The 25,323-nt window shown below is 54.3% G+C and overlaps 1 protein-coding gene across 8 annotated transcripts in view; it reads left to right on the top strand.

Moving 5' to 3' along the window:
- Positions 1 to 24,948, top strand: part of GRID2IP (Grid2 interacting protein) — a 43,390-nt gene extending 18,442 nt beyond the window's left edge. For 4 of the 8 annotated variants that reach the window (XM_069810535.1, XM_069810537.1, XM_069810540.1 and 1 more), the window contains 19 exons: positions 685 to 770; positions 1,212 to 1,281; positions 2,600 to 2,694; positions 4,160 to 4,343; positions 7,142 to 7,296; positions 9,297 to 9,398; positions 11,915 to 12,012; positions 12,493 to 12,610; positions 12,961 to 13,286; positions 13,519 to 13,932; positions 15,228 to 15,315; positions 16,684 to 16,773; positions 17,530 to 17,726; positions 18,267 to 18,422; positions 19,418 to 19,504; positions 20,053 to 20,182; positions 21,617 to 21,735; positions 22,204 to 22,368; positions 22,801 to 24,948. In XM_069810535.1, coding sequence (XP_069666636.1) covers positions 685 to 770; positions 1,212 to 1,281; positions 2,600 to 2,694; positions 4,160 to 4,343; positions 7,142 to 7,296; positions 9,297 to 9,398; positions 11,915 to 12,012; positions 12,493 to 12,610; positions 12,961 to 13,286; positions 13,519 to 13,932; positions 15,228 to 15,315; positions 16,684 to 16,773; positions 17,530 to 17,726; positions 18,267 to 18,422; positions 19,418 to 19,504; positions 20,053 to 20,182; positions 21,617 to 21,735; positions 22,204 to 22,368; positions 22,801 to 22,872 — 2,752 coding nt within the window. In that variant the 3' untranslated portion in view covers positions 22,873 to 24,948. The remainder of the gene's footprint in view (positions 1 to 684; positions 771 to 1,211; positions 1,282 to 2,599; positions 2,695 to 4,159; positions 4,344 to 7,141; positions 7,297 to 9,296; positions 9,399 to 11,914; positions 12,013 to 12,492; positions 12,611 to 12,960; positions 13,287 to 13,518; positions 13,933 to 15,227; positions 15,316 to 16,683; positions 16,774 to 17,529; positions 17,727 to 18,266; positions 18,423 to 19,417; positions 19,505 to 20,052; positions 20,183 to 21,616; positions 21,736 to 22,203; positions 22,369 to 22,800) is intronic. The other 4 variants (XM_069810536.1, XM_069810541.1, XM_069810542.1 and 1 more) reach the window with 2 other exon arrangements.
- The last annotated feature ends 375 nt before the right edge of the window (positions 24,949 to 25,323 follow it).

A 25,323-nucleotide genomic window follows, 5' to 3' on the forward strand; every position in this document is an offset into this window, starting at 1 on the left:
AATCAGCCTCCCAGCAGGGAGATTTCCTAATGCTCCTTCCAAAATATCCTAGCAGAATTTAATTTCTCTCTCATCAGCCTATGAGATCTTTGCCCCCTAAAACACATTGTCTCTCTTATTCTATGTAATACACAAGCTATATCTCATGTTCCACTTTAAAAACACATTGGATTTGAAGGACTAGATGGTGGTTTTATGAATTAGGTAATTAATGCAGACCAAGAAGCCATGCTCAGGGGCTCTGCCCCTAAAACAGCAGCATCTCTTCCTCCCTCCAGAGCATCCAGATCCCTCCAGCCTCCCCTGAGGTTTTGTCTGGGCCATTTCTAGCACCCCTGGACCACTCCCCATCCCACCACCCCATGCTGGCTCAGCACTGTGAGCTCCCTCTGCTCCCCGGCACAGGCAGGCTGCAGGCAGGAGAGGCTGGCAGGACAAACTGCACTATGGCCATCCAGGGCCACCAAACTTGCACCCACCCTCCCTCCATCCCCTGTCCCCATGGAGGGCATGTTTTGGGGACTCCCCTTTGAAAGACACTTTGGTATCAAAGGGGACCTTGTGCGGACACAGGGAGCATTGAGGGCTTGGTCACTCAGGAGATATCCAGGCTAACGGGGCTTGGAAAGGAAACAAGAATCAAATAGTGGGCTCTGATTTCACATTTGCTTTTTTCACCTGCAGAACTGTGCGAGTTTATAAAGGCAACAGAAGCTTTGGCTTCACGCTACGTGGCCATGCCCCGGTGTGGATCGAGTCTGTTCTGCCAGGTAAGAAAGCCTCCAGCCACAAGATTCAAAGGCACTTTCTTATCTCTGGTCTGAACTCAAAATTTTAAGTGCCCGCTGTTTGCTAGAAAGAGCAAAAGGGGCTTTAAGAAGGCTCAGTGATGCAGTTTCCTGAGTTGAGTATCTAGGATCTTTGGTACAATTTGGTTTGGCTTTATGCACTCCCTATTTTGAAAGGTGGAAAACATCTGTGGTCAGTGAATAGCCTGAAATCACACCTGAGTTTCCACTGCAAGCTGGACACTGGCATCACTGTGCCTGGTGAACAGCTCCAGCCCACCCAGATAATCCACCTGGAGCAGATACCCTGCCCTGGGGGTGTCCCTGGGCACGGCTGGGCACACAACAGCCAGGGAGCTGGGACCCCATCCCTGTGAGCAGGGGTCCACCAGCTAAAGCCCCTCTTGTTCCCTGTGCATTTAGGGAGCCCGGCTGAGAAGGCAGCTCTCAAACCTGGAGACCGGATCCTATTCCTCAACGGTCTGGACATGAGGTAAGAGGCTCTTTAGAAGACCTGTGCCAAGGTGCCCCGGGGATGGTAGGTGGCCAAGCACACAAGTTCACTCTTGTGCAAGAGAAACAAGAGCTGGGCATCCTCAAGAGCTGTCTACTGAGGTGCACGAGGGGTTTCACCCCATATGGGCATCTCCTTTAATATTCTTTACAAAAACTGGCTCTAAAAGTAGTATTTCAGCTCCATCCCTGCTCCTCCTTTGACTTCTCTGTGCACATAACCATGTATAATGCATGACACACTATATATAACTGGTGTCCTGACTGCAACCCACCCGCAGACCCTGATTCGAGCCACTGTGAGTGAAGTTGTATGTGTTTAACACCTGGGGTTCTGCTCTTGAAAGGAGCAGAGCACCAGCCAGCCCACAAATCACTCCCAGAATGGGATCATAAGCTTAAAACCACATGGGCAATCACATTTCCACCCAGAAGTTATTTCTTCTATATATTATTTGAGCACAACAAAAGCAATCGAACCAGAGCTGAGTGTGCACCTCACCGGGCAGTGGCAGCAGCCCCATAGTTCCTTGGGTTGGTCTTTCCACACAAAAAGCAAGAGCAAAGGGTTAGAAGAGGCTACATGATAAGAGACTGATGAATATTTAAAGGTTAAACATCTGATGCTGCTTCTGTCAGTGTTCAGGTTCTCACATTTCAGCTGATCCAGCAAACTGTTGGCTGATGCTGCATTGCCAGAGAATAGAGGAGACAGAGTTGAAGATTGTCCTCTGAGCCTGCATTTTGGCAGGCATTGTCCCAGGCCAGCCCATACCCTTCTCCAAGGACATGCCGAGATTTTTTTGCCTACAAAAATGTATTTTACATCCACCTTGCATTTTCTTTTCATGCAGAATTAGGACAGGCAAGAAGAGACCTGCAGCACTGTATCATTTAAATTGAAAGTTCATCTTCTGGGTCTGAGAGTAGATTAAAGTAACGCTGGCTTCATCTGCCGTAACGGCTCCGCAGGGTGCTCGCAGGCATGCCCTGCAGTTATTCCTTGCTGCAGGTAGAGCGGAGAGCCCAGTCACAGGGGGTGGTTCATGCTCTCCCTCGGGGAGACTCTTTTCTGTGCAGCAGAGATAAAACCAAGCAAAGATTGAGAGTCCAGGGGAATCGCAGCAGGGCCCAACACTGCCTGGCTCTGAGCAGCAAGATGAGGCTTTTTGCAAGATAAACAAAGGCAGCTGCAAACTCCATTTTACCGCTGCTCTCCCACGAGCTGCTGCCCGCAGCGCTGCCCGCGCAGGCAGGCAGCCTGGCAGCTCTGACCCGAGCTCTCCTGTGCCCTGCAGGAACTGCTCCCATGACAAGGTGGTGTCGATGCTGCAGGGCAGCGGGGCGATGCCCACCTTGGTGGTGGAAGAGGGGATCGTCAACTTCTCCAACGGTAAGAGCGCAGGGAAAAGAGGGCCAGGAGTGGCAGAAACCCCACGCCGGCTCCTGAATTCCCTGTGCAGGAGGGAATTGCCAAATACCTTCTGTAAAGGCTTGGCAGGTTTAATGCACTGCCCGGAGGGCTGCTCCTCCCGCCGGGGCACACGGCTGCCCGTTTTCTGGGATCAGGCTTAATCTCAGGCTTGGCTGCTCTCCAGAAGGGTTCATCCTACTGTATGATCGTCCTTGACGGCCCTTGCCAATGTCCTTTACATGCAGTCTGTGCCGTGTACTTGACCGAAGTAATCCAACCCTGTGCATCCATGGTCGCTTTGCAAATCCCACGGTTGTGTATGGACTGTGCTGTTCAGAATAACTGCTGCTGTTATGAATAATTTAGCTTGTTGCTGGTGAGCGAGTCAGTGGGAGAGGAGGGTGTCTGGGGCAATGTGGGTTGTCAGCACAATTTTAGCAGAGGGGCAAGACCACAGCCCAGGGCAGAGCACGGTTGCTGCTGCATTTCCGAAGCTGTGCGAACACAGGAAGGTCAGTGTGTTATTGGGGTGCTGCTCCGCAATGTGCAGGCCCAGGAATTAGGGAGTGGCTCTTCTCTCCAGAGCAGCAATGGACTCTCCTGGGCTTCGTATTAGGAGCCCTGTGATACCAACTCATCTGCATGTGCGCGAGAAACAAAACCGAGCACCTCACTACTTCACAGTACAGAGCCAGCGGCACCCAAACTGCTTCACTGCCCCCCAAAAGAAACCAAGAAAAGGTGGAATTTTTCACTCCCACGACCTTGGCCATATTCCTGTGTGGATAAGTGCATCCCACAGTCTCAGCTGGGTCCCTTCTCCCAGCTGTGCTTATTGCCCTGCGCTCACTGCAGAGGCAGCACAAGGACCAGTGCAGATGAGTGTGGCAAAGCAAATGACCTTCCGTGCCTCAGTTCACTCGCAGTAATCCTTGACTGATGCTGCTTTTAAAGTCAATGATTATCATAAAGTGCTTTGAAACTTGAGCAGAGGCTTTGGAGAGCCAGAGGAGGAATACCATCTGCACATGCTCACGGAAAACGTGGAAGCAGCGTGGCTGAAGAGGTAGACCCCAGAGAGCACCCCAGTCAAAACACTCCTGCTCAGGTCCAGCAGGTCCATGGACCTACTGGAACAGCCATGAGCTCCAGAGCAGCAGGTCCAGAGGACGGGAGGAAGGCAGGGGCAGTCACAGCTCCAGATGAGCCATTTCACCTTGTCACCACGCTGCCTTCCAGTGACTGAAATCTGTTTTTGCTGAGGTAACAATGTCTGTATCAGCACATCAGGATTTGTATTTCTATGGAGCACCCATTAGGCACGGGTGCAGCTGCCCCAGCTGTCCCCAGGACCAACCCCTGGTTTCGGCACAAGCCTTTTAACCTATGGTTAAGACCCTTTGTCTGTTGAATTTTCTTTTTTCTTTCTACCTGCGCCTTGCAGACTCTGACTCTGCTGATTCCCCGAGCACCTCCTCCGCCCTCACCTCCCTGCAGTGGGTTGCAGAGATACTCCCCTCTAGCATCAAGATTCAAGGAAGGACCTTCACCCAGCAGCTGGAGCACCTGCTGACTCCACCTGAGCGCTATACCATCTGCAAAGCACTGGAAGGCTTCTTTCAACATCGGTAACTCGTTAGCAGCTCCATTCCTCTAATGCTGGTACCTGGCCTGGTAGCAATGCCTGTGTCAGAGTCGGTCTCCAGGCAGAAGGCAGACCTCAGCTGTGAGGCTGTCAGCCCTGAGCTCTGCTGTGATCATGTTCTCTGATTTCCTCAGCTGTGTATTTCCCTGTGCTTGTCCACAGGGCACAAGCCCATCTCTTACCAGGTGTCCTGCCCAAGCACAGGGCAGACCCTTTAGCTTTTGAGGTTAATTCGGTCACCCCTTAATCCCTCATAAAGGGACCTTGGTCTGCCACAGCATGGGCTCTCTTGCTGTCTGGCTCTCCCCAACGGCCACAGATCCCATTTCACCTCTTTCAGTAAATCTCACTGCATTTTATCCTTATCTTCTCACTCTTCTCAGCATCTTGGCTGCAGCACTCCCTTGGTGGCAGTGCGGGAACGGCTGTGGCTGGCAGAGCCCTCATCCTGCAATGGAGCACATCCTCCCCACCCTGCTGCAAGGGTCAAAACCGATCCCCTGGCAGACTGGAGACTTTCAATAGTGACCTGGTTTTCTGCCCTTGATCTTTAACCTTTCTGCACCATGGGGAATAAGCCATCCCTCTGGGTGCTGGGAGATGCTCACTCCCTCTTCCTGCAGCTGCTGAGCTGACCGAGCCGGATTGCCTGGCTGCTCCTCGGGAGCCTGGGTCCCGCACGGGCTGTGGATGCGCCTTCCAAGACCAGGCAGGCTCCTGCTGCAATGGTGCAGCAGCCCGCTGGTACAAAGCCCAAAGGATCAGAGGATCCTAAATCCTTAGTTTGACAAGGCAATACAGTAAAGCCCTTAGCGTTTAGGTTACTGACGTTAAGAGAGAACAGAAACTACAGAGTACAAAGCTGTGGCACTGCCCCCGTGCACCATGCCGCAGCATCCCCCTGCCCGCGGGGAGGCTGGGCTGCCTTGGTACGTGCAGGTGCTGGGGGAGGCACAGCTGCGTAACCCCCCCAGCACCAGCTGAGTGAATCCTCTTGAGGCCCAGCAATCACTAACACTGCCCCAGTAAAGGAGAAATCATTGCTTTATGGTCTCCTGAGACTGCACTGCTTCTACGGGGTTCCCCAGTTGGGCTTTTCAGCCCGAGGAGCAGCAGCTGTGGGAGCAGATCTGGTCCCCAGGGTCTGCAACTGGGAAACACAGACCTGATCTTAGCAGGGTATTTGCTCTTGCTCAGTGGTACAAGGATGGGAACCCCAGTACCACAAATCAAGTCCCCAAGTTCCCCTCCCAGTGCAGGGCAGCACACGTTCCTCTGTCTTCCAGCAGTGTTCTGCCGGGGGCGGTCGCTGCTGCCTGCCCCAAAACTGCTGGCTGCAGGGAGCAAGGCACAGCGGGGGCACCGGCAGGCCCACCCTCCCCTCCAGCCATCTCATTTTGCCTGTCACTATCCTGGACAGCTTGATGCAAAGGCCACTGCTCCATTTAACACTAATTCATCATGACCTAAGTGCATGCCTGTCCCAGATGAGCAGCTGTGGCCTCTAACTGCTCCAACAAGGAGGGAAATCTCCAAACATTAAGTTTATGTTTCTTGCCACCACGGCATGTGGATACCAGCATTTCCCAGCAGCAAACGCCAGAGATGGAGTCGGGACATCCCTGTTCTGGGCTTTGGCCCTGCAGCCAGTTTGCACATGACAAGCCAGCCGGCCCCGTCCACCACCCAGGAGGAGCAGTGACTTCGCAGGGCAGAGCAGCCATCTGCCTCAGCAGCTCCTCCACAATACTTTAACTTTTCAGAATAGGAAATAGGCTTCTGACAGCCAAGAGCTGTGTCCAGCTCCACAGAAAAGGCAAATTAGCCCCAAACTAGGGAGAAACTTAGCAGGTGGCTTCTGGCAGGCTGTAGATGGCTCCTACTGCTTCTCATCCCTGCTGGCCTCTGAGGACCCCCAAGACACTTCATTAACAAATTCCTTGCAGTATTCAAGCCTCTTCACCCTTCCACTTTCTCTTGCGTGCCTGGTCCCTGCCCCTTGGTGGGCAGTGATGGTCCATTCAATTAACATCAAGACAACAGATTTGTTCCTATGTATGCAGTCTCCTTCCAGCTCTTTATAAGAAGTTCTTACTATTACTTCTACATTAAGGATGCAATAGTTGCAGTGAGCTTTAACCCATCATTTCTGCCTCAGTTTCTCAGTAGAAAAGCAGCCTGGCTTTAGGTCTCTGACTCAGGACAGTCCTCCTCCCCCTGGCTGCTTTATCCTCACAGAATCGGGTGCTCAGCCCTGCTATTCTCAGCAGCCCTTTCACCATCTCTACACACCACAGAGCCAAAATGAGACTGACCCCTCAGCCCAGCGAGCCTGCCAGCCCAGCTACCCTTTCCAATGCATTTCTCCCTGAGCCTGCTTACCTGCTGCTGGCTAAAATTCAGGTCTTCCCACAGTTTCTCTCTGGCTCCTGAGGCTCCTCCACCCCTCTCACTCCCCACAAACCCTAGCTGACTCACGAACCAGGTTTTATACCTGGCTCTCAGGTGCTGCTGGTCCCCAGGGAGTTTGCTCTCCCCGTTAGCACCAGCTGCCCAAGCCCACTTCCCAAAGGGCTCGGTCCCTTGCTCGCAGCCTGGCACCTCTGCTTTGAAATCATCTGTTTGTGCCAAAGACATCGGTTTGGTGGCAAAGAGGCGAGCCTGGCAGCTGAGACCCAGGTGGAGGCAGGCTGGGAAGTGCCGGAGCCCAGGGAAGCGGCGTGGTGGGGCTGTGCCGTAGGGATGCGCTCACTGCCCAGCCCTCTCTTTCCAATTTTGCAGGAACATTGACACTCTCATTGTGGATGTGTACCCGGTGCTGGACACACCGGCCAAGCAAGTAATTTGGCAGTTTATCTACCAGCTGCTGACGTATGAAGAGCAGGAGCACTGCCAGCAAAAGATTGCCAGGTTTCTTGGTTACAAGTCCTTGGCAGGTGAGAGGAAAGCCCCTGCACTCTGGCACGGACACGCTGTGTCCCACCGGGTCCCCGGGGACCTCGGTCGGTCGCGCTGGGAGCAGGCTGGGGTGGCGAGGGAGCAGCCAGCTCCTGCTGGCTCCTGCCCACACGCTGCCTGCGCGGAGGAGTTGGCCGCATGGGATCTAGAGCATCGTAGAGGAGTTTCCAGCTCCTGTTATCGATGAGGTTGATCTGTAAATGTCAGGCGGGAGGTTACCTTTTCTGCACCACGGAGCTGTGTAGTTTTGGAAGGAAACTCTGCACTGAGAGGAGAGATGGCACCTGGGAGCTTGTCTTTGGGAGCAAAGGATTTTGGAAGCTGCTCCGGTCATTAGAGGTCAGGAAGTCCCAAAAGGAAATAGCCAGTTTAGGGGCAGCGTTCAGATCAGAGAGGCAAAATAAGCAGTGACGGTGGTGTCCCTCAGGATGTCTCCAGCAGTCAGATGTATGCGGGTATCCGTACGTGGGTATCCGTGGTGAGAGGAGGTGGGGAGCACGGCTCCCCCGGCAGTGCTGTGCCTGTCCGGGAGTGCTGTTCTCCCGAAGAGAAGAAAGGCAGTCGGCAATTCTCCTCCTCACTCCTCCACCTCTCCCCTCGCCTTCACCTGGGGCTGTGGCAACACAAAAACCAGCTGTGGGTTGCTGGGGATTATGGGCTTTGCAGTCAGACAGCAGAAAAGCTTGGGCAAATTTGGAGTGAAATGTCTTAATCTTTGGATTTGGGCTTCTTAATTGCTCTCGAATTAAGAATCAAATTCTTCTATTCTAGGCTATTTACATTGTGTTGATGTGTTTATTTTAGACTCAACGTAGGTAAAAAGAGGTGTTGCTTGAAGAGAGACTTTTGGAGGAACACAGTTATTTTAGCACAGCCTTTCCCCTCACAGGGAGAAACAGCTTGAAGTCCTGGTGCAAATACTCCCTGCTGTGCATGGAAACCTCTTGGGTATTTGCTCACCTCATTTGCACTCTCAATTACCACTGCTTCTGTGTGTGCAGAATCATGGCCCAACCTACTTAACGTATTGTATGTTCCCAAGAACTTAGACCCTAAAATTAGTTTATAACCTGTAGAAGATCTCAGAGGGAAGCCAATATATTTGCAGTTTGCAGCTATATTTCAGGAATACAAAGCAGGTATCCCCAGCCACTGGCAGAGGAGGAAAGCAGGGGAGTAAATCTCCCTCTGAACCAGGCTATTTCAGACAGACTGTCGTCCCCAATTTGCAGGCTGGTCCCCGGCTCCTTTCAGCTTCTCAGGTGAAAAGGGCAGTCTCTGACCAGGTGAAGTTCTGGTTGTTCTGGTGCATGACGTGTCTGTCCATGGATGGAAGCGCAATGGCCAGAGATCTCTGAATTTGGATTAGTCCTTCACCTGGGATTCTTCCAAACCCAGTGGTGATCTCTGAAGTTTGTGTGTATCAGGCTGTCCGAGCGTTGGTTTGTCAGATACCATGGAGACTGATGCTCCAGTATCTTCATCCTTCTGTAAGTCTGAGCCTCTCTGAGCTGTCGCGCTGCACTGCACATGGACCAATCCATTAGACAATGTTCTTCCAGGCAGCATTTCAGTGCTGGCCCCCACTCCTATCTTGTCCCTTGAGGGCAGGAAGGAGTTAGCCGGGTCCCTCAGGGCTGGCATTTCACGTGCACCATAAGCTGGTGGATGTCAATCCGGCTGGAAAAAGCGATTGCATGTCCCATCTTTGGGCATCCATCCCCCTGCCCTGCGCTGGCAGGAGCGTTTGTAACCTGCTCCGCTCCCCGAGGCCGGCGTGAGGATGGGGTGAGCGGCTACCTGGGGGGACAGGCAGCCACAGTGCCGGCAAGGGGTCCCGGTCGAGTGCAGGGCTCGAAGAGCAGCCGTGAGTCCCACGGGTCCCGGGGGAGCCCTGTGTCGTGGCGAGGAGGAATGGGGGAGCTGCGGGGTCCGGTATGCACCGGCCGTGCCTTAGGAAGGGTGTTTTCTGCTGCAGCTGAGCCAGAAGCAGAGGACCGCTACCGCAGCTCCGTTCGAGGGGCCTCCTTGTGCCGCGGAAGCCTTCGGACCCCCCGCCCCGAGGAAGGGGGGGCAGCAGGTGGGTGACTGGGGGCTGCGCGGGGGTTCCCTCTGGTTGTGTTCCCTGGTGGTTGTGCCGGTAGTGTAGTTCTGTTCTGCCCCAAGCCAAAATCCTGACCTGTTCCTAAGCATGAACGGTGGGAAAACATGGAGGTCAGCATAGAGCCAGCACAGAGGCTTTGACTGGAAATCCATGTTTTCAGAAACAGTCGAAATAAGCGATTCAATAAGAGGCCACTTGGGCTGAGGCTGAACCTTATTTCCAGTCCCTTCCATTGCTCAGATGTGAGCTGATCCTGCTGGTCCGAGCCCTCCCTTCTGGGGTGCACAGTTTCTAGCTTCCCTGTAAGCTTTCTTGGACACCACCAAATTCACAGGGAAAACAGCACTTATGAAATCCACGTGAGGAAAAAGATCATGGTTCAGTGCCACTTTAACTACACTGATGGCACAAACCCTCCCTCCCTTCAGAGAGAAGCCCCGTATCTCCCCATTCGTCTGAAAATCCCATCCTCCTGGTAATGCTGCAGGGCCTTCCACAGCCCCCAGATCTCTAACCATCTCCCCTCGATGCACTCCAGGTTGTTGGTTATGTTTTCAGTCCTTCGGGTCTTTGCTCTCCTTTCCCAGATGGCGGGACAAAGCATCCTGCCTATTCCTCCATCACTCTTAGCTGATTGCGAAAGGCACTCGACCTGTGCTTACGGCTTCTAACCATGACCTGCCCACCACGACATCCCCACCACAACCAGCCAGGATCCACTGGCATTCCGGCTGCACGCCTTTCTCCCGGCACCCCTCACTGGGAGCGCGGTGCTCCTCAGCTGTCGGGGACGGCTGCTGCTGGAGCAGTCAGCTCTGAGACATTTCCCCAGGGAAGATCCTCTAACTTGCCTCTGAGGAGCATTTCTGGTCACGATTACAGCACGGAGAGCGTCCGACAGCTGCGTATGCCGGAGGGAAGCCGCTCGCCCGGACAGATGCTCGCCAGCTCTGGGGGAGCAGCCTTGTCCTCAGCTGCCCTGGGGGAAGAGCAGAGCAGCCTGCGACCCGTTTTTGCTAATCTTACCCAAGCCTGAGCAGGCACTGCGGTGCATCCTGCCCTGGCTGCTCCTAATTCACCTCCTTGCACAAACCATTTATTTATAAAAAGTAGACAACCTTCCTCAGTCCTGGAGAGGGAGGTGATGCCGGGGAGGATGCACCTCCTGTTCCTGATGAAAGCCCCCCTCTAGAGCCCTTTCTCATTGCAGCCAGCTATGTCCGTCCTGGGCTTTTCTTTCTTTGTTGCCATTAAACGCTGGGCTCTGAGCACACTGGTCCGGTTTGGTGCTGGTGTGAGCGGAGCTGCTCCGCTGGGCTCTCCGAAGCTCTGCCTGTCTGCCCCAATACTCAGCCTGGCCCTGACCACTGCGCGGAAATATTGTGGCCAAAGGGAATGTCAATCTATTTGACCTGCCCTCCAGCAGCTTGGGAAAGGCAGGGATTGCCCAGCTGCCCTTCACACACCCTTGGAGATAAATCGGGGGTCTGGACACAACTCTGAGAGCTTATACTGCTGCAGCCATTAACCTCTGAACAGAAGCTCTCCATGGGTAAGAAACTGGAAAAACAGAGTTTCATTGGGAGCTGGTCAAATCAACATCACTCCAAGCGAGCTGCCTTGTGCCTTCGCAGGGGTCCAGACCTCTCTCTCTCCATCCCACCCTCCTCATGTCGCCTGCAGAGCCCCATCTCAGGGGATGCTGCTGGGGTGGCCGGCACTGCCTGGGCATCTGTGACTAAAAGGACCAAATTTTGGAAACTGCGACCTTGACTGCCATGTGTGATGACCCTGACTGTCCTGGTGTCCAGCACCTACCAGGGAGGCTGAAGGAAAAGAAACCAAGAAAAAAAGAAACACCCATGGCACTGCAGTGTCTCGATATCTGGAGAGTTCTTGACACAGTGCAAACTCCTGCATGTGCCCTGGATAATGTCTTTTCCCCTGAAATACTGTATGGAAACTCCTCGCTGGGCCCTGTCCCCCTGTGTGCAGCACTAGTGAGGAACACACTAACCACGCCGCAGTCACAGCACCGCTCTGGTGCTGAGGATTTATAGGCAGCTTCCGAATCTACCAGTTGGGTTGATTAAGAGAGAAATAATATCCTCATTTTATAGACAAAGAAACTGAATATGGAAAGGTAAAAGGCAAGGCATAGGAGGATTTTTTTCTCGGCCATGCTTGTTTTCTACCATGTGTCATGCTCCATTGCCGGGTGACTTCTGCTGCTGCCCAGGGAAGCCCACAGTAAGATGTTCCCTGTTTCACAGGCAGCCCATGCACGGGACCACCGGCTGCCCCGCATCGGTCCCTCGGGACCCCCAGATCCGGGAGCTCCCGGTGCTTCGCTGTGTGCCTGGGCAGGGAGGATGGCTCTGGGTCCCAGCAGGAGACGGGGGGACCTTGGTGGATCAGGACAGTCGGGAGCCCCGGGGAGCAGGGGCAGAAGGAGGGGCTGCTGACTGATTTGTCTCTTCCTTCCCTGGCAGGGCAGAGCGACACCGTGGAGGTCCCGGTTCGCCTGATCCCTGGAGAGAGACAGGCTGGAGATGGCACATCCCTCCCGGAGACACCCAACCCCAAAATGGTGCGACTTGATGGGGCTGGGGTGGGGGGATGCCTCTGGGAAGTGCTTTGCCGACATGTGTGGGACCGTTGCGTTCACAGGGAGGGTCGATGGTTTGACTCCTTTCATGTTAACACGGGAAAGCAGAAAAAAGGGAACAGGGGAAGGATGCGTCTGCATGTAAATACCTGCTGGTGGCTGACAACATCCCAGCCTCAGAGCTCGTCTCTGAGATCACTTCCCTCGGCAATTAGTCAGCTTTGATAAGGCTGGTGTCTGTCAGCATCTTCCCGCAGCATTGTGAGCAAGAGGCTCTTGGGGAGCTTCAGAAAAGGCAGAGTAGCCTTGGGTTGGGGTGAAGCACTCCTTTAAAGAGTAAGAGACTGAGGGCTGGCAGGTCCACAGTGGCTGTCCTGTCCCCAGGACGTCACAGGTCTCTGGGGACTCTGAAACCCCGTCTCGATTCGGGCATCAACAGCAGCTCTTTGCCCTTTTTTTCAGATGTCGGCTGTCTACGCAGAATTAGAAAACCGCCTGATCGGCAGCTTTGCTGGCAAGAGGGGTAGTGCTGCCCTGCACAGAGCATCGCCTCCTGCCCCAGAGCTGGCACACGCTGCAGGTACCGTCCGGCTTCCCACAGCGTGAGAGAAGCAGTTTTGGGGGGGGGGTCTCAGGTGGTGGTGGATGGCGCTGGCCAGGCAGGCGGAGGAGAAGACCTCTTTCTCTTGGTGCCATTTTATAACGAAGCAGCAACAGTGCCGCATGCAAGCTCAGCGATGGCTCCAGCAAAGCTGCATCTGCAGGAGGACAGCGGAGCACGTGGGATGGCAAATCCCGCGGGACTGCTGCAGGCTGCACCGTTATCTCATGTCACGTTCAGTGCGGTGCCGGGGCTCATCGCAGCCCGTGGGTGGGGGGCTGTGGGGAGCGCCCGGTGCAGGTCCCCCTCGGCAGCGCTCTGTCCCGCAGGTTCTCGCAAGCCGGGGATGGCGATCTCGTGGCCGAGCGACCCTCTGGCTTCCCAGCAGTGCTACTACCGCCTGCACAGCAGCGTGGCCTCCCCGAGCAGCACCGAGTCCAACCCCTACGTCAGCCTCGACAGCAGCCCAGCCCCGTCCCCCAAGCACCGCGACTACCCGCTCAGCCCTCTGTCGCGACGGAAGAAGCTCTTCACCTTCTCCAGGCCCCCGCGCAGCCGCGACACTGACCGATTCCTGGATGCCCTCAGTGAGCAGCTGGGACACCGGGTCACCATCGTGGATGATTTCCTCACCCCTGAGAACGACTACGAAGAGGTAAGCGTGGCGCAGGGGTGGCTCAGCGCACGGTCTTTGTCTGCCCTGGTCGTGGAGCCAATCCATCCTGCAGCCCGCACCGCACCGGGATGGGTGCAGACCCTCTGGGGATGCGTCCTGGGGTGGTGGAGGGGGGTGAGGGCTGCACAGCTGGGGGGCAAGGACACCCCCAAGGGCTGGGTGGGTGGAGGAGGAGGTGTCACCTTCAGCCTCTCCTCTCTCCCTCACCCAGATGAGTTTCCACGATGACCAGGGCAGCTACGTCACCAACGACGTCAGCAGCAGCGAGTACATCAGCAGCAGTGACGAGGGCAGCTCCCTGACCTACTCCACGCTCTCGGACCACATCCCCCCTCCGCCCCTCAGCCCCCCCCCGCCACCCCCTCCCCTGCAGTTCCACGACCCCCAGACCGTCCCCACCAAGGCAGAGGCCACGAAGGCCAGCACGTCGCCCGCTCCCAAATCCCTCGTCAGCCACCTGCACCCCATCCCACCCCCGCCGCCCCCGCCGCCGCCCCCCCCGGTGCCCTGCGCGCCCCCTCTGCACCGGGGGCTGCTGCACCGCAGGAGCGAGTCCAACCACATGAGTGTCAAGAGGCTGCGGTGGGAGCAGGTGGAGAACTCGGAGGGGACCATCTGGGGGCAGGTACAGTCCAGGGAGTGGGGCGGGGGGGTGAGGGTCCGAACCGTGGTCTGGGCAGCAGTTGCCTGTGCTGAGGTTGTGCAGGTCGTTGGGAGCATCGGTGGGCACTGCCCTCCTCCCTGCCCAGGGTGCTGGGGGGCTGTCCCCTCCCCAGAGCACGATGTCCTCACCTCCTGTTGGGCCACACGTTCAATACCTTGGCCAAGGGAATGAACTCTGAAGATGCCAAGTTGCAAAAAATCTCATATTTCTTTTCATCCTTTTACTTGTTTGGACCAAAACTGCCAGGATGAGAAGAGGCTCTGGAAAGTATCTGAAATGCGTGTTTTGACTGCAGCGTCCTGGGGAGCGCAGGCTTTCCTGCTCTCTGTGTGTTGACATAGTCAGGAGCTGCCTTCAGATGTGTTCTGCAGCTGTAGGAGGTTCTGTCAATGGGAAACTGTTAGGATGGTTGAAAGCAGAGTGATGGGGAGAGCACCGAGGCAGGGGAGGACACCAGAGGGGGAATGCAGAGGTGAGGAGTGAGACTAGATGTGATAATCCTTTGGCACAGTGGACCTGAAGTGATGTAGAACTCTGGAGGTGGATTTGAGTCCCTGTAGGGAGAAGCTGGCCTCCCTGGAGTTTAACTTCCAGCCTCTGTGTCTCTCATGACGATGAATGTGTTCAGATGTGCCATATTCTTTGTGCCCTGAGCAGCTAGAGGGGAGCTGTGGGATCATCTTCCAGTCCCACGGGCACCCACCTCATCAGCAGGCACTTGAAATCCTGCAGGTCCCTCTCCCTGGGAATCCAGAGAACAAGATGCTTCTTCCCAGTGATTTTTTTGTATGCAAAAAATTCCCGAAGTTTCTGGAATTCCAACTTTGTCCTTCAGTAAAGCAATTGTGCCCAAATAGCAAGTGAAAAGCAGTAATGCTCTGTAGGATTCCAGCTGTGTCAGAAGCTAAATGAATCTGCGGGGCAGTGCTGCCAGCTGGAGGGTGCAAGGAAATGCTGATGGGGTGAATCTCTGGATTTCTTCCTTTCTTCTGAAATGACAACAGGTCCCACCAGATGGGCTGGGCGACTTGTGTAGAAACTGCCTCCACGGAGGTGAACGGTTCACCAGGCTCTGGTTTCTGTGCGGGGCTTATGATGGCTGAATCTCCAGTTACAGGACTGCCATCAACCTGTCCTGGTTTCTTCTAGGGACACAGGGCTTAGCGTGGGGCGGAGGGAAGGTGGCTCAGCGCAGGCGGGCAGTGTGGGGCTGTCCCCTGTGCCAGCACCGCTCCTGACTCTTCCTCCTCCTGCAGCTCGGGGAAGACTCCGATTACGACAAGCTGAGTGATATGGTCAAATACCTTGACCTGGAGCTGCACTTCGGGACGCAGAAGCCTACAAGTAAGTATTTGAGCCCCAGAACGGGTCCTGGTACAGACCAGAGACCAGGGACATGGGAGGAACTGGGGCTTAGAGGGCAGCAAGGCAATGCCTGATCCTAGCATCACCCATGGCATAGAATTCGTTCGTACTCAGGATTTTGTGGCTGGTGGCACAGCAGATTATTAAGGTGGAGATTGATTCACTATCATCTCCCTTAATTTTCTTTGTTGCCCTTATCTGTTTTCTCTCTGCATTTCAGTCAATTGGGGCAGTGAAACTCAGCTGGAGGGTTTTGCTCCCCGTTGTGCTCAGTGCTGCTTCCCGGCTCTCATAGGGAGTACCTGGCCATCCCCATACGGCAGGGAATGCCGGTGTGCCAGCACTGCTCTCCGGTGCCACGAGGGGCCTGGTTTGCAACACAGCAGAAGCTCAAACCTGTGCCACATATTATAACAATTTGTGCACAGCCTCTGCTTGTTCCAGTCTGTGCAGAACAGACAGTCAGCCGGGCCATCGGCATGCACGGACACCATGCTGTGCTGCAGTAGCAGTAACGGCTGCAAATTAGGAAGCGAATTGCAGCTCTGTTGCTTTGAGAACTCAGCCCTGAAAAAGATGTGAAAACATTTCTCTGTTCATAGAGAACGTTACAAGCAACACACTTCTTTACACATATATAATAAGTGAGTTCCCCCCAAGACCTACGTGTGGGGTCCGTAGCTACCTGCCAGTGCAGCCTCCCCTGTTGCTCTTGAATCGGGGTCTCCTGCAGACCCACCGGCTGGGCTCTCCCACCCACCGGGGTTTCTGGGCGCTGCAAACCCAGAGAGCAGGTCCAGGCTGGGGGTGCCAAGCGGCGGTGGCCGGGGTGGTCACTCTGCGCAGCGGGAGGCATTTGGGGTGGGGGGTGTAAGGGATGCGCTCCTGCCCCCCCCAGCCTGCCTGAAGGGAGGTGTGGGGCAGCACGGCTGCCTCATTTACACTGGGAGAAGTAAAATGCCAGTGGGACGTCTGAGCTCCTCTGCAAGGGACGTGCTGCACGATGGCAGCGTGGGCAGAGCTAAGCTAGAGCGGGCAGATGCAGATGGGACTGGCAGTGGAAGTGGGATGAAATGGGATTCTTCTCAGGGGCTATCTTTTTGGGGAAGTTTCTGGGCAGTCTGGGGTTTTCTGTGTGTTTCACCTCTTGTTTTACCTTTTTCAGCTCCAACTGAGTCCTCCATTGAGGAGATCTTTGAATCACAGAATTCAAGGATTCCCGGAGCCATTGCTGTGTGCAAAGCATCAGTTCTCCTCTCTTTCATTCATGGTTTCACTGTTTTCAGGACAGTTTTCTTCCTGCTGGAGCCGGCTGAGCCTGTCCTTACCGATGATTAAATCTTTCAGTTTCTCTTCCAGAGCCAACTCTCATGCCTGAAAACTTTAAAAAGAAAGACGTGGTTGAAATTTTGTCCCACAAAAAGGCCTACAACACATGTAAGTAAACATCACGGTGAACGTACCCCCAAAACGGGCCCAGAGATGGGACCGGGGATGTAGAGAACTGGAAAGGTAAAAGGAAGGAGGCTACACGAGCACCATCGCATGAGCACAATCCCAGCACTGCTCTGCTGGTCTGGGCCGTTCCTGCAGCCCAGAGCCCCTCCAGGCTGGGCTCAGCCCCGGGCAGGGGGAAGAAGAAGTTTTTACATGAAGGGACAGAGATGGGATGGGACTCACTGGCCTGGGGAGGGAGAGGGGCAGAACTTGCAGGGCCCCGCGGGGCAGCAGCGAGGGTGTGCAGGGCTGCCCGCTGGGGAAGGGTCGGTGCTGCTCCTCCAGGACATCCTTCTGGTAGGAAGGAGGGTGGGAGAGCTTGGTGGGACCCTGCGAGACCCCGGTCGCCTGGCCGTGGGGGACGTGGGAGAGGAGGAGGTGCTGGGGCTGGTTTCCAGTGCAGCCCAGCGTGATGTGTTGGTGAGGTATGTACACATGATGCAATACCCTGGGGGGGTCTGCAGGACCAGAGTGACTCTTTGGGGTCCCTGTGCAGCCCCTGCAGGGCCTCGGGGAGCGGAAAGCCCTTCCTCTCCCCAGGGCAGACCCATGGAGAAGTCCACATCACTTTCACATCATGGAGAAATTGAGCTTCCCCTCCTGGCCCCGTCCTGCCAGGCAGTCTGTCCCAGTGCAGCCAGCCCCCAGGGTCCGGTCCTCCTCCCCTCCTAAGTGATGCACCTCCCTTGCCCCCAGCCATCCTGATAGCCCACCTCAAGCTCTCACACATCGAGCTGCGCCAGATTCTCATGACGATGGAGACGGACCGCCTGGAGCCTTCCCACATCAAGCAGCTCTTGCTGTACGCCCCGGACGGGGAGGAAGTCCAGCGCTTCCAGAGCTACAAGGAGAACCCCGGCAAGCTGAGCGAGCCCGACCAGTTTGTGCTGCAGGTACCTGTGGGCAGGGACGTGCTCCAGGAGCGAGGAGGTCTGCACGTGCAGTGTCCCCGGGATGTCCCGCTGTGAGCTGGAGGGGAGGAAAACCCACAGCAGAGAGGAAGCAGTCAGCAGGATGCTGGTCCGCTCATGCATGCTGTGGGATAGGAAAAGCTGGTGGCACTGGTCAAAAAGGGCTGGCAGCGAGCGATGGTCAGGCTGATACCTAAGGCGCCTGGCAGTTCCCACAGCGGCTGGTATACAGCCGAAGCATACCATGATATTTACTCCACGGTAAGAGTGACTTTGCCCAACTCTGACTTACTTTCTGTTGACAAAGTCACTTGTGGATATTGGCATGAAACCTTCCTCTCCTGCAGCAGCGAAGTGGCCGTGCTCTGCGAGCTACAGCAGCTGTCCCAGCTGCTCCGCGGTGTCACCTGCACTAAGCAAGCACGTACTGCTTTCATGTACAGGGAAATATGCCACGAAAAACACCATCTAGGAGGGGTTATGCTGATGGTGATAGTAGTAATTTTCTCCTCTTGTTCTCAGATGTTGTCAGTACCAGAATACAAGATCCGTCTGCGCAGCCTACATTTTAAGACCACTCTGCAAGAGAAGACAGAGGAGATCAAAGCCAGCTACGAGTGCATCTGCAAGGCCTCTCTAGAGCTGAAAAGCAGCAAGAAGCTGGCTAAGATCTTGGAGGTCAGAACAGTCCTTCTTTCTGGTAACAGCCACCGGGGGCCCCCAGTGTCCACTGGAGCGCCCGCAGGCACCCGGGCAGCTCGCAGGCAGCTCGCAGGCAGCTGGAGCGCACCTCCAGCCCCATGGTTGTGTTTTGGGCCCCTCCGGCTCCAGCTCGGCCACGTTCCATCCACTGGCAGCTCCCGCTGGTATTGGCTTGTGGGGATCCTGGCATGGGGAGGATGCAGGAGGGCAGATCACAGGCGGCTGCGCACCCACCCGCAGCACACGGCAGGGCTGCAAGAGCCAGACCTCTGGCAGCACAGACCTTCTGGGGGGCTGCAGGGGAGGGAAGGGGGCTCCTGGGCAGCATCTACATAAACCACATGGGGAAGCATCTAAATGTGAGCTCCTACAAGGGCTTTGGAAGTTCGGGTCTGCAGATGACAAACGGGCTGTTTTTTCTAGCCCCTGCTGAAGACACAGGAGAGGTGGTGGATGAGGAGCAGTGCCTGTAGCCGAAATATGGACTTTGCTGTTGAGGGTTCAGTGCAGTTTGTACGGGAGCAGCACAGAGAAGAGAACAGCCTGTGCCTCTGGACCCACGGCCCCATCCCTTGGGGCTGCCGTGCCAATGGGCGCATTAGCAGCTCTCCTCCTCCCAGTGTGCTGTGGCTGCCCTGTGTGGGTGATGGGATGAACAGTGTGTACAGAACCAGCAGAAACTCTGCCTTTAACATGTATTCACCCACCTAATCTAACCCACTGAATGAACTGATAAGGTTTTATTAATGATGCTCTTTGAGCAGATGTATGGGGCCCCTTAGAAGTGACCTGACACAAAAAATGGTGCCTTCCCACAGTCCTGTAGACAGGGGGAGGCTTTTTACCTCTGCTCCTACCACATTGTTGGTAGGTCTCTTGACCCAAAAGCGGGTACAAAAAGAGATGGGAGATGGGACAGTATAAGTGCTGGAGGTCACTGGCCAGTCCTTCACTGCGGTTTCTCTTTGCAGTTTGTGCTGGCGATGGGGAACTACCTGAACAACGGGCAGCCCAAGACCAGCAAAACAACAGGCTTTAAAATCAACTTTCTCACTGAGGTAAGACAAAGCATGCTTGTTCCTGTGCAGGAGGCATCAATGCCGGGAGCTCCAAGGGCCCAGGAGTTCATCGTGCCTGTCCTCGTACAAAGCTCCTGGGTGCAGCAGCTCCCGGTGGGGGGGACCAGTGGGAGGGCAGGGATTGATGCTTAGGGTTGACTTCAGAGAGGCCCTAATGGTGGTCTGGTGCTTCAGTGTGCTGGGACCTGAGAACCAGGCCTTCTGGCTGTGGAGTGGGAGAAAATGAAGGTCTTTTATCCCACGTGGGTTGCGGTGGGACTCCTGAGCGGTGGGAGATGGGGTGACAGACCCGGCCTGCAGGAGAGAGGCATTGCTTAGCATCTCAACGCCACTAATCTGGGCGTAACATGCTGTGTAAACATTAAATGTCCTATTTAAACATTAATCCACATAGCACGGCTGGGAATTGCCATGCACGTGAACGCAGAGTGAGCTGAGCAGAATAGAGGAGCCCCTGTGTATTTGGGTGCTTGGCAAACCCCACTCCTCTGCGTAGGAATCTCCTTACTTGTTTTGCTTTGCCGTAGCTGAACACAACCAAGACTGTTGATGGGAAATCCACCTTCCTGCACATTCTTGCCAAATCACTTAGCCAACATTTCCCAGAGCTCCTGGGCTTTGCCAAGGATCTTCCTACAGTGCCGCTTGCTGCCAAAGGTAAATGAGCAGAAGCATCTGCAAGCTCCGTGTCTCCTTGCACTGTCTCTTGGTTTTGTATGGGTCTAGAATAAGTCATGAGCTGCACAGCATTGGCACGAGCAGGACGGTGGCCCAAACTGGTGAGGAATGGTCCTGAGCAAGAGGATGGGGCTAGGAAGGGACGAGCTTAGTGACAGAGGATGTCCCATCCATCCCACGTTGCCACACATGTGAGTGTGTAGACAAGGCTCTGCCCCTGACCTGAACCTTCCTTCTGACTTCAAAAAGTAGTTCCCAAGTTCAGAGATATCTTGTAAGTGCAAAGGAGGCACAGAAGAGGGAAGTGCCAGGAGCCGGTCTGCTCCACCCAGCCTCTGCCTCCTTCCATCCCCGGTGTGCAGCCTCCCTGGCGTGGGTGCCAGCATTATTACTGCCTGCAGTCGTGTGTGGTACAGAGTGTACGGCACCCTTCATGTTATGAGTTCACAGTCCAGTCACAGGTATGTCACGCTGACTGAGGCTCGTACAGCTTTGTTGGTTGCAATAAAAAAAGTCACATAGCTGGTGGCATTATCATCCATCCACTTGTGTTGGTGGTGTCACAACAGGCTGGCTGCGTGCAAAGCATGGGCTGCATTCTCCTTGCACACCATGCCCTCTTGTTTGTGAGTAATTCCCTTGGGAATTAGTGCTACAGCAGATAAATAAGGGAGAAAACTCAGGCCTGGAGGTGTAAATTTCCACTCGATGAAGGTCTGTACCTGTAGCTTTCCTAGCTGGATTTTGTGTCTGGCCTGTTAAATAACACTTCTGTCACTGAGGGCTCCCTGCTGCCCAAATTCCTGCCACTTTAGACCCAATTTCAGACCGGGTGCCATCCAGGGCTGCACAGCTTCGCTCTCATACAGGCCACAGAGTGACACAACTGCAGCACAAAACCCAAATCCTCTTGACGTGCTGCAGTTCACCTTCTCCCTTGCCTGTAGAAGAGCTGAGGCTTGGCCGCCCAAACCAGCAAGGAGTCTGAACTGCTCATCGCTCTCCTGAATGCTGGTGCTATGATGAGATGCCACGGAGGGCCGCCTGGATATTACCCCTTGTCCCACTGTCCTGTACGCTCCCTCTGTCCCCCTCCCAAGTCAAGTGCCTGTGTATCCATCACTGCCCTCGTGCTGTTGAGTCCTGCACGCTCCTTGCACTTGGCACATTCTGGGCTCCTCTTGGCATCTCTTGGCCCGAGCACCCAGCAACGGCTGCTGGCAACCTGCTGGAGGGCAGCAGGAAGGTCTGGTTGTCCACCACACCCTGGACAACACGGACAGGTTTGGCAGAGTCATGTAGACAGCCTGAACCACCCCGACCCATGGCCCATGCTCGTTGTCCTCGCTTTGCCGCAGGAAGCAAGCCAGACCTAACTCTCCTAACACTGTTGACTCCTCTCTTCTCATGTAGTGAATCAGAGAACACTAACGGCTGACCTAAAGGACCTGCACACCACCGTCAGTGACATACAGATGGCCTGTCACAACATGCCAGCTACTGCAGAGGACAGATTTGCAATTGTGATGTCTGTATCCTTCTATAAAAGGGGCAAATCACCCATGAGACTTACTGCCCTTGAGTAAAACCGGTTCATTGTCTTTATGCCTCCTTGGTAAGTAGCAGGGCCGTGTCCAGCTGGTAAGAAAGCACCATTGCAGCACTTGGTGAGAGCATGGTGGAAATCTCCACCCTCCACTCGCTCTTAGCCAGCGTGGGAAACAGCTTTTGTGGTGACCACCAGTTCACATGCCTCTGCGTGGCACAAACCCAGTGCCACAAGGCCAGAAAGCTTTCTGAGCCGTCTTTCCTTCCAGAGAAATGCTGGTAGGGACGGCTGAGCGTGCCAGCAGCCGCCATTCACATGTGGCCGCAGCCTGCATTGGCAGCAGATCCCTTCTTAGACCTGAGATGAAGCCCAGCCATTTGATAAGCAGAAGGGATTCTGGTCTGTACCAGACCCCCAGTGCAGCTGTTTTTCCTTGAGCCATTTCTCCCAGTCTTTCCTGGAGAGTGCCCAGCCTGCCATGCGATCCCTGGATGACCTGCAGCACAAGGCCATGGAAGAATTCAGCAAGGTGTTGTCCTTCTTTGGGGAAGACTCAAAAATGACAACTTCTGAGGCTTTCTTTGGCATTTTTGCAGAATTCATTAGCAAGTTTGAGGTGAGTTGCACTTTTCAAAGCTAGCCCGCAAGTGGTTTCCTGTTAGATGTCAGTGAAGTGTTTTACTTACATGTGAGCTGTGGGAATGAGACGAGATTTTTGTGAGCACATGTACCTGAATGTCTGTAAAATGCAATTTTTCTAACAAACATACATGTTGGCTGGCCAGTGCAGGAGGCTGAGGTGAGGATTGATGGTCCAAGCACCAGCCCCAGGGAGAGTAAAGCAGATGTTGTCATGGGCTGATGTTCTTGGTTAACGAAAGCTGGGTCGGAGCACCACAAAGCAGATGCAAGGGCTCACAGGGCTTGTCCAGTGGGAAGCCAGGGAAGAATTAAGTCTGTAGTGGCCGGTACCATTGAAGCATCTCCCTGTCCACACCAGCTGCCCCTGCCTGATCCTCAGCTCCTGCTCTTTGCTCTCTCCCTGCAGCGGGCACTCAGCGATGTGCAGGTTGGCGAGAGCCAGCGCAGCCCCAGGATGACCTCCCCCCTTGCCTGGTGACGGGCCTGCAGCAACGCGAGGTGCAACGATTTATTGCCAACAAAGTGCAATTTGCTCCCATTGAGTTTGGTTGTAAATACGCTGCTGTCACCTGCTACCACTAAGGAGAACCAAGGACCGAAGGGTCGGGGCAGTCTGGACACTGAAAAGGCACCACAGGTGATAGTGGATGGATGCGAGGGTGAGGCGCAGGGACATGAAGGTAAACGCTGCGCTGGTCTTGACAACAGCTTTCTCGGCATCCTCCATTTCCAGCATATTACTGAGTCAAGGATTTCAGACACATCTGGCTAAAACCTCACTCTCCCATGTTTCCAGAACGCGTATAACTGGCACCAGCAGTTGCTGGAGACCTTCCCCACAGCCAGTACCCAAGCATGGTTGTGCAAGGAGTCAGCCCTCGCAGGATGTAACTTTCTCCAGGCAGGCACTGCTCATCCCTGCCAGCCTGGGGGCCGGGGTGAGAGCCCACACACGGACTCCCTGGGGAGGCAGAGCAGGTCAGGCGAGGAAGGGAGCACGGGGGGACAAGGACTGCCACCAGCACCTGCTCCCCCAGGACCCTGAGGAGCAATGCTGCTGAGCCCCTCTCAAATCCCTCTCGAAGCCCTTCTTCCCTTGAGCTGCACCGTGGGGCTGGAGCTCCACCTGAACAGACCCTAACAGAGAGGTTGCCAGAGGTGGCCCAGAGGCTTTAATCCCCTGCCATTGCCAGCTAGTGGCAATGGAAAGCAATATGACCTTGCAGAACCCTTCTGGCATGTCCATGTGGTCCCAAATACAGATCCAGTCTGGTTCTACCCAGCTGTGCTGGAGAGGACGGAAAGCCCAAAGTCCTTCCCGGCCGTCAGCTTTGCTTAAAGGTTTGACAGAGACTGGCAGGTCTTGAATTCTTCCCAAGAGTTTAACATCATCAGCAGTAGACTTATTTGAACTCACCAGGAGACATAAATCCCTGAGTGTTTTGGTGCCTCCTTGGAAAGTACCAAACCCTCGGTAGCCTAAAAATGAGTGGGAGTCCTCTGCAGCCCCGAGTACCGCTCCCAAGGCACGGCAGAGAGCAGCGAGAAACACATCCCCTGCCCTCCTTTAGTCACTCCCCAGGGCTGAAGTCCTGAGAATCCCTTTACTGTATGACCAGTCGTTCATGCTGAATATACCCAGGGAACTCTAGAAGCGTGCACCTCCATCTTTCAACACCGTCTGATTGTTATTCAGATGACTTAATTCCCTCCGAGATGTCCCCTGGGACAAAAGGGCTAGCAGCATCCCATGGGCAGTGCACGTGCCTCCGGGCGACGGGGTGCCCCGAGAGCTTTACGGCAGCAAACCTACAGTGCGTTAACATTGTGAGGCATTACTCTGTGCAAAACGCATCCGTTGCCTTTCAAACCCGACGCCCCAACATTGTGCCCTGTGGAAGCACTCCAGCAAGCCGTAGCGTAGGTAACCTTCCTCCCGCCTATTGCCAGAGCAAGAGCTCTTACTGAAGCCTTTGCTCAAGTACAGAATCACCAACTGGTGCATTATTTATGGGAGACCTTATGACCATCAAATCTTTGGTTTTTCAGTATTTTTTTAAACCCTGCTGTAGAAAGTGAAGTATCTTTTCACAAGCGTTCTCAGTTTATACAGCTTTAAGTGCCAGGTAGTTTCTAGCGTTGTGTTCCCAGAGGTCTGGCCCCGTCTGTCTCTGCCTCTCCTCTGCCCCGACGGCGGTGACAGGGCAATGCTCACTCAGCTCCTCTTTCCGTTTTGGATGTTGCACACTGCATTCAGTTGATTTTTTTTTTTTTTTTCTAAAAACATATTCAATATTTAAACCACTGGAGGTTCTTTTGAAACTGTCATTACAAATGTGAAAATGCTGTACATAGATTTTGCTACATGTTGTAACTTTCCAAAATAGTTAGAACTCCAATCCCTTTGGTATTTTTATGTGAATATTTTCAAAGAACCAGAACTTCTGACACATGGTTATTATTTGATAATGGGACTATGTATATTCACAATTCAGTCTCTACCCAATGCCTATGTGCTATTCCTAAAATAAAGCTACTGCCTTCTGCCTCATGACTGCATGTCCCTCTGTGTTCTGTCAAAAATTGCTTCGTATGACAGCTGCAGGTGAAGGTGTGAGGAATTCTGCATCTGGCTCTTCTGTGACTACACTTCTTAATATTGGCCCCTTACACCTACAGGAGAGAGATGCAGGATTTGACCTTGTTGGGTTTGGGCTGGTACAAGGAAAATAACTGCATAACTCTGAAAAGACCTGCTTGCGTGCCAGCATGCAGGCTAGCGTGATAAATATGAGCAGCAAATTCTTAAAATAGTATGGATTTTTTCTGCAGCCTTCAGAAGAAAACATTTAGTGAGCATATGAGCCAGTGAATTGTTTCCCTCTGAAAAGGAATTCTTGGCTGAGGTTGAGTCTATGTCCCCGGAGCA

Source organism: Haliaeetus albicilla, chromosome 22, assembly GCF_947461875.1.
Source record: "Haliaeetus albicilla chromosome 22, bHalAlb1.1, whole genome shotgun sequence".
Taxonomy (NCBI): domain Eukaryota; kingdom Metazoa; phylum Chordata; class Aves; order Accipitriformes; family Accipitridae; genus Haliaeetus; species Haliaeetus albicilla.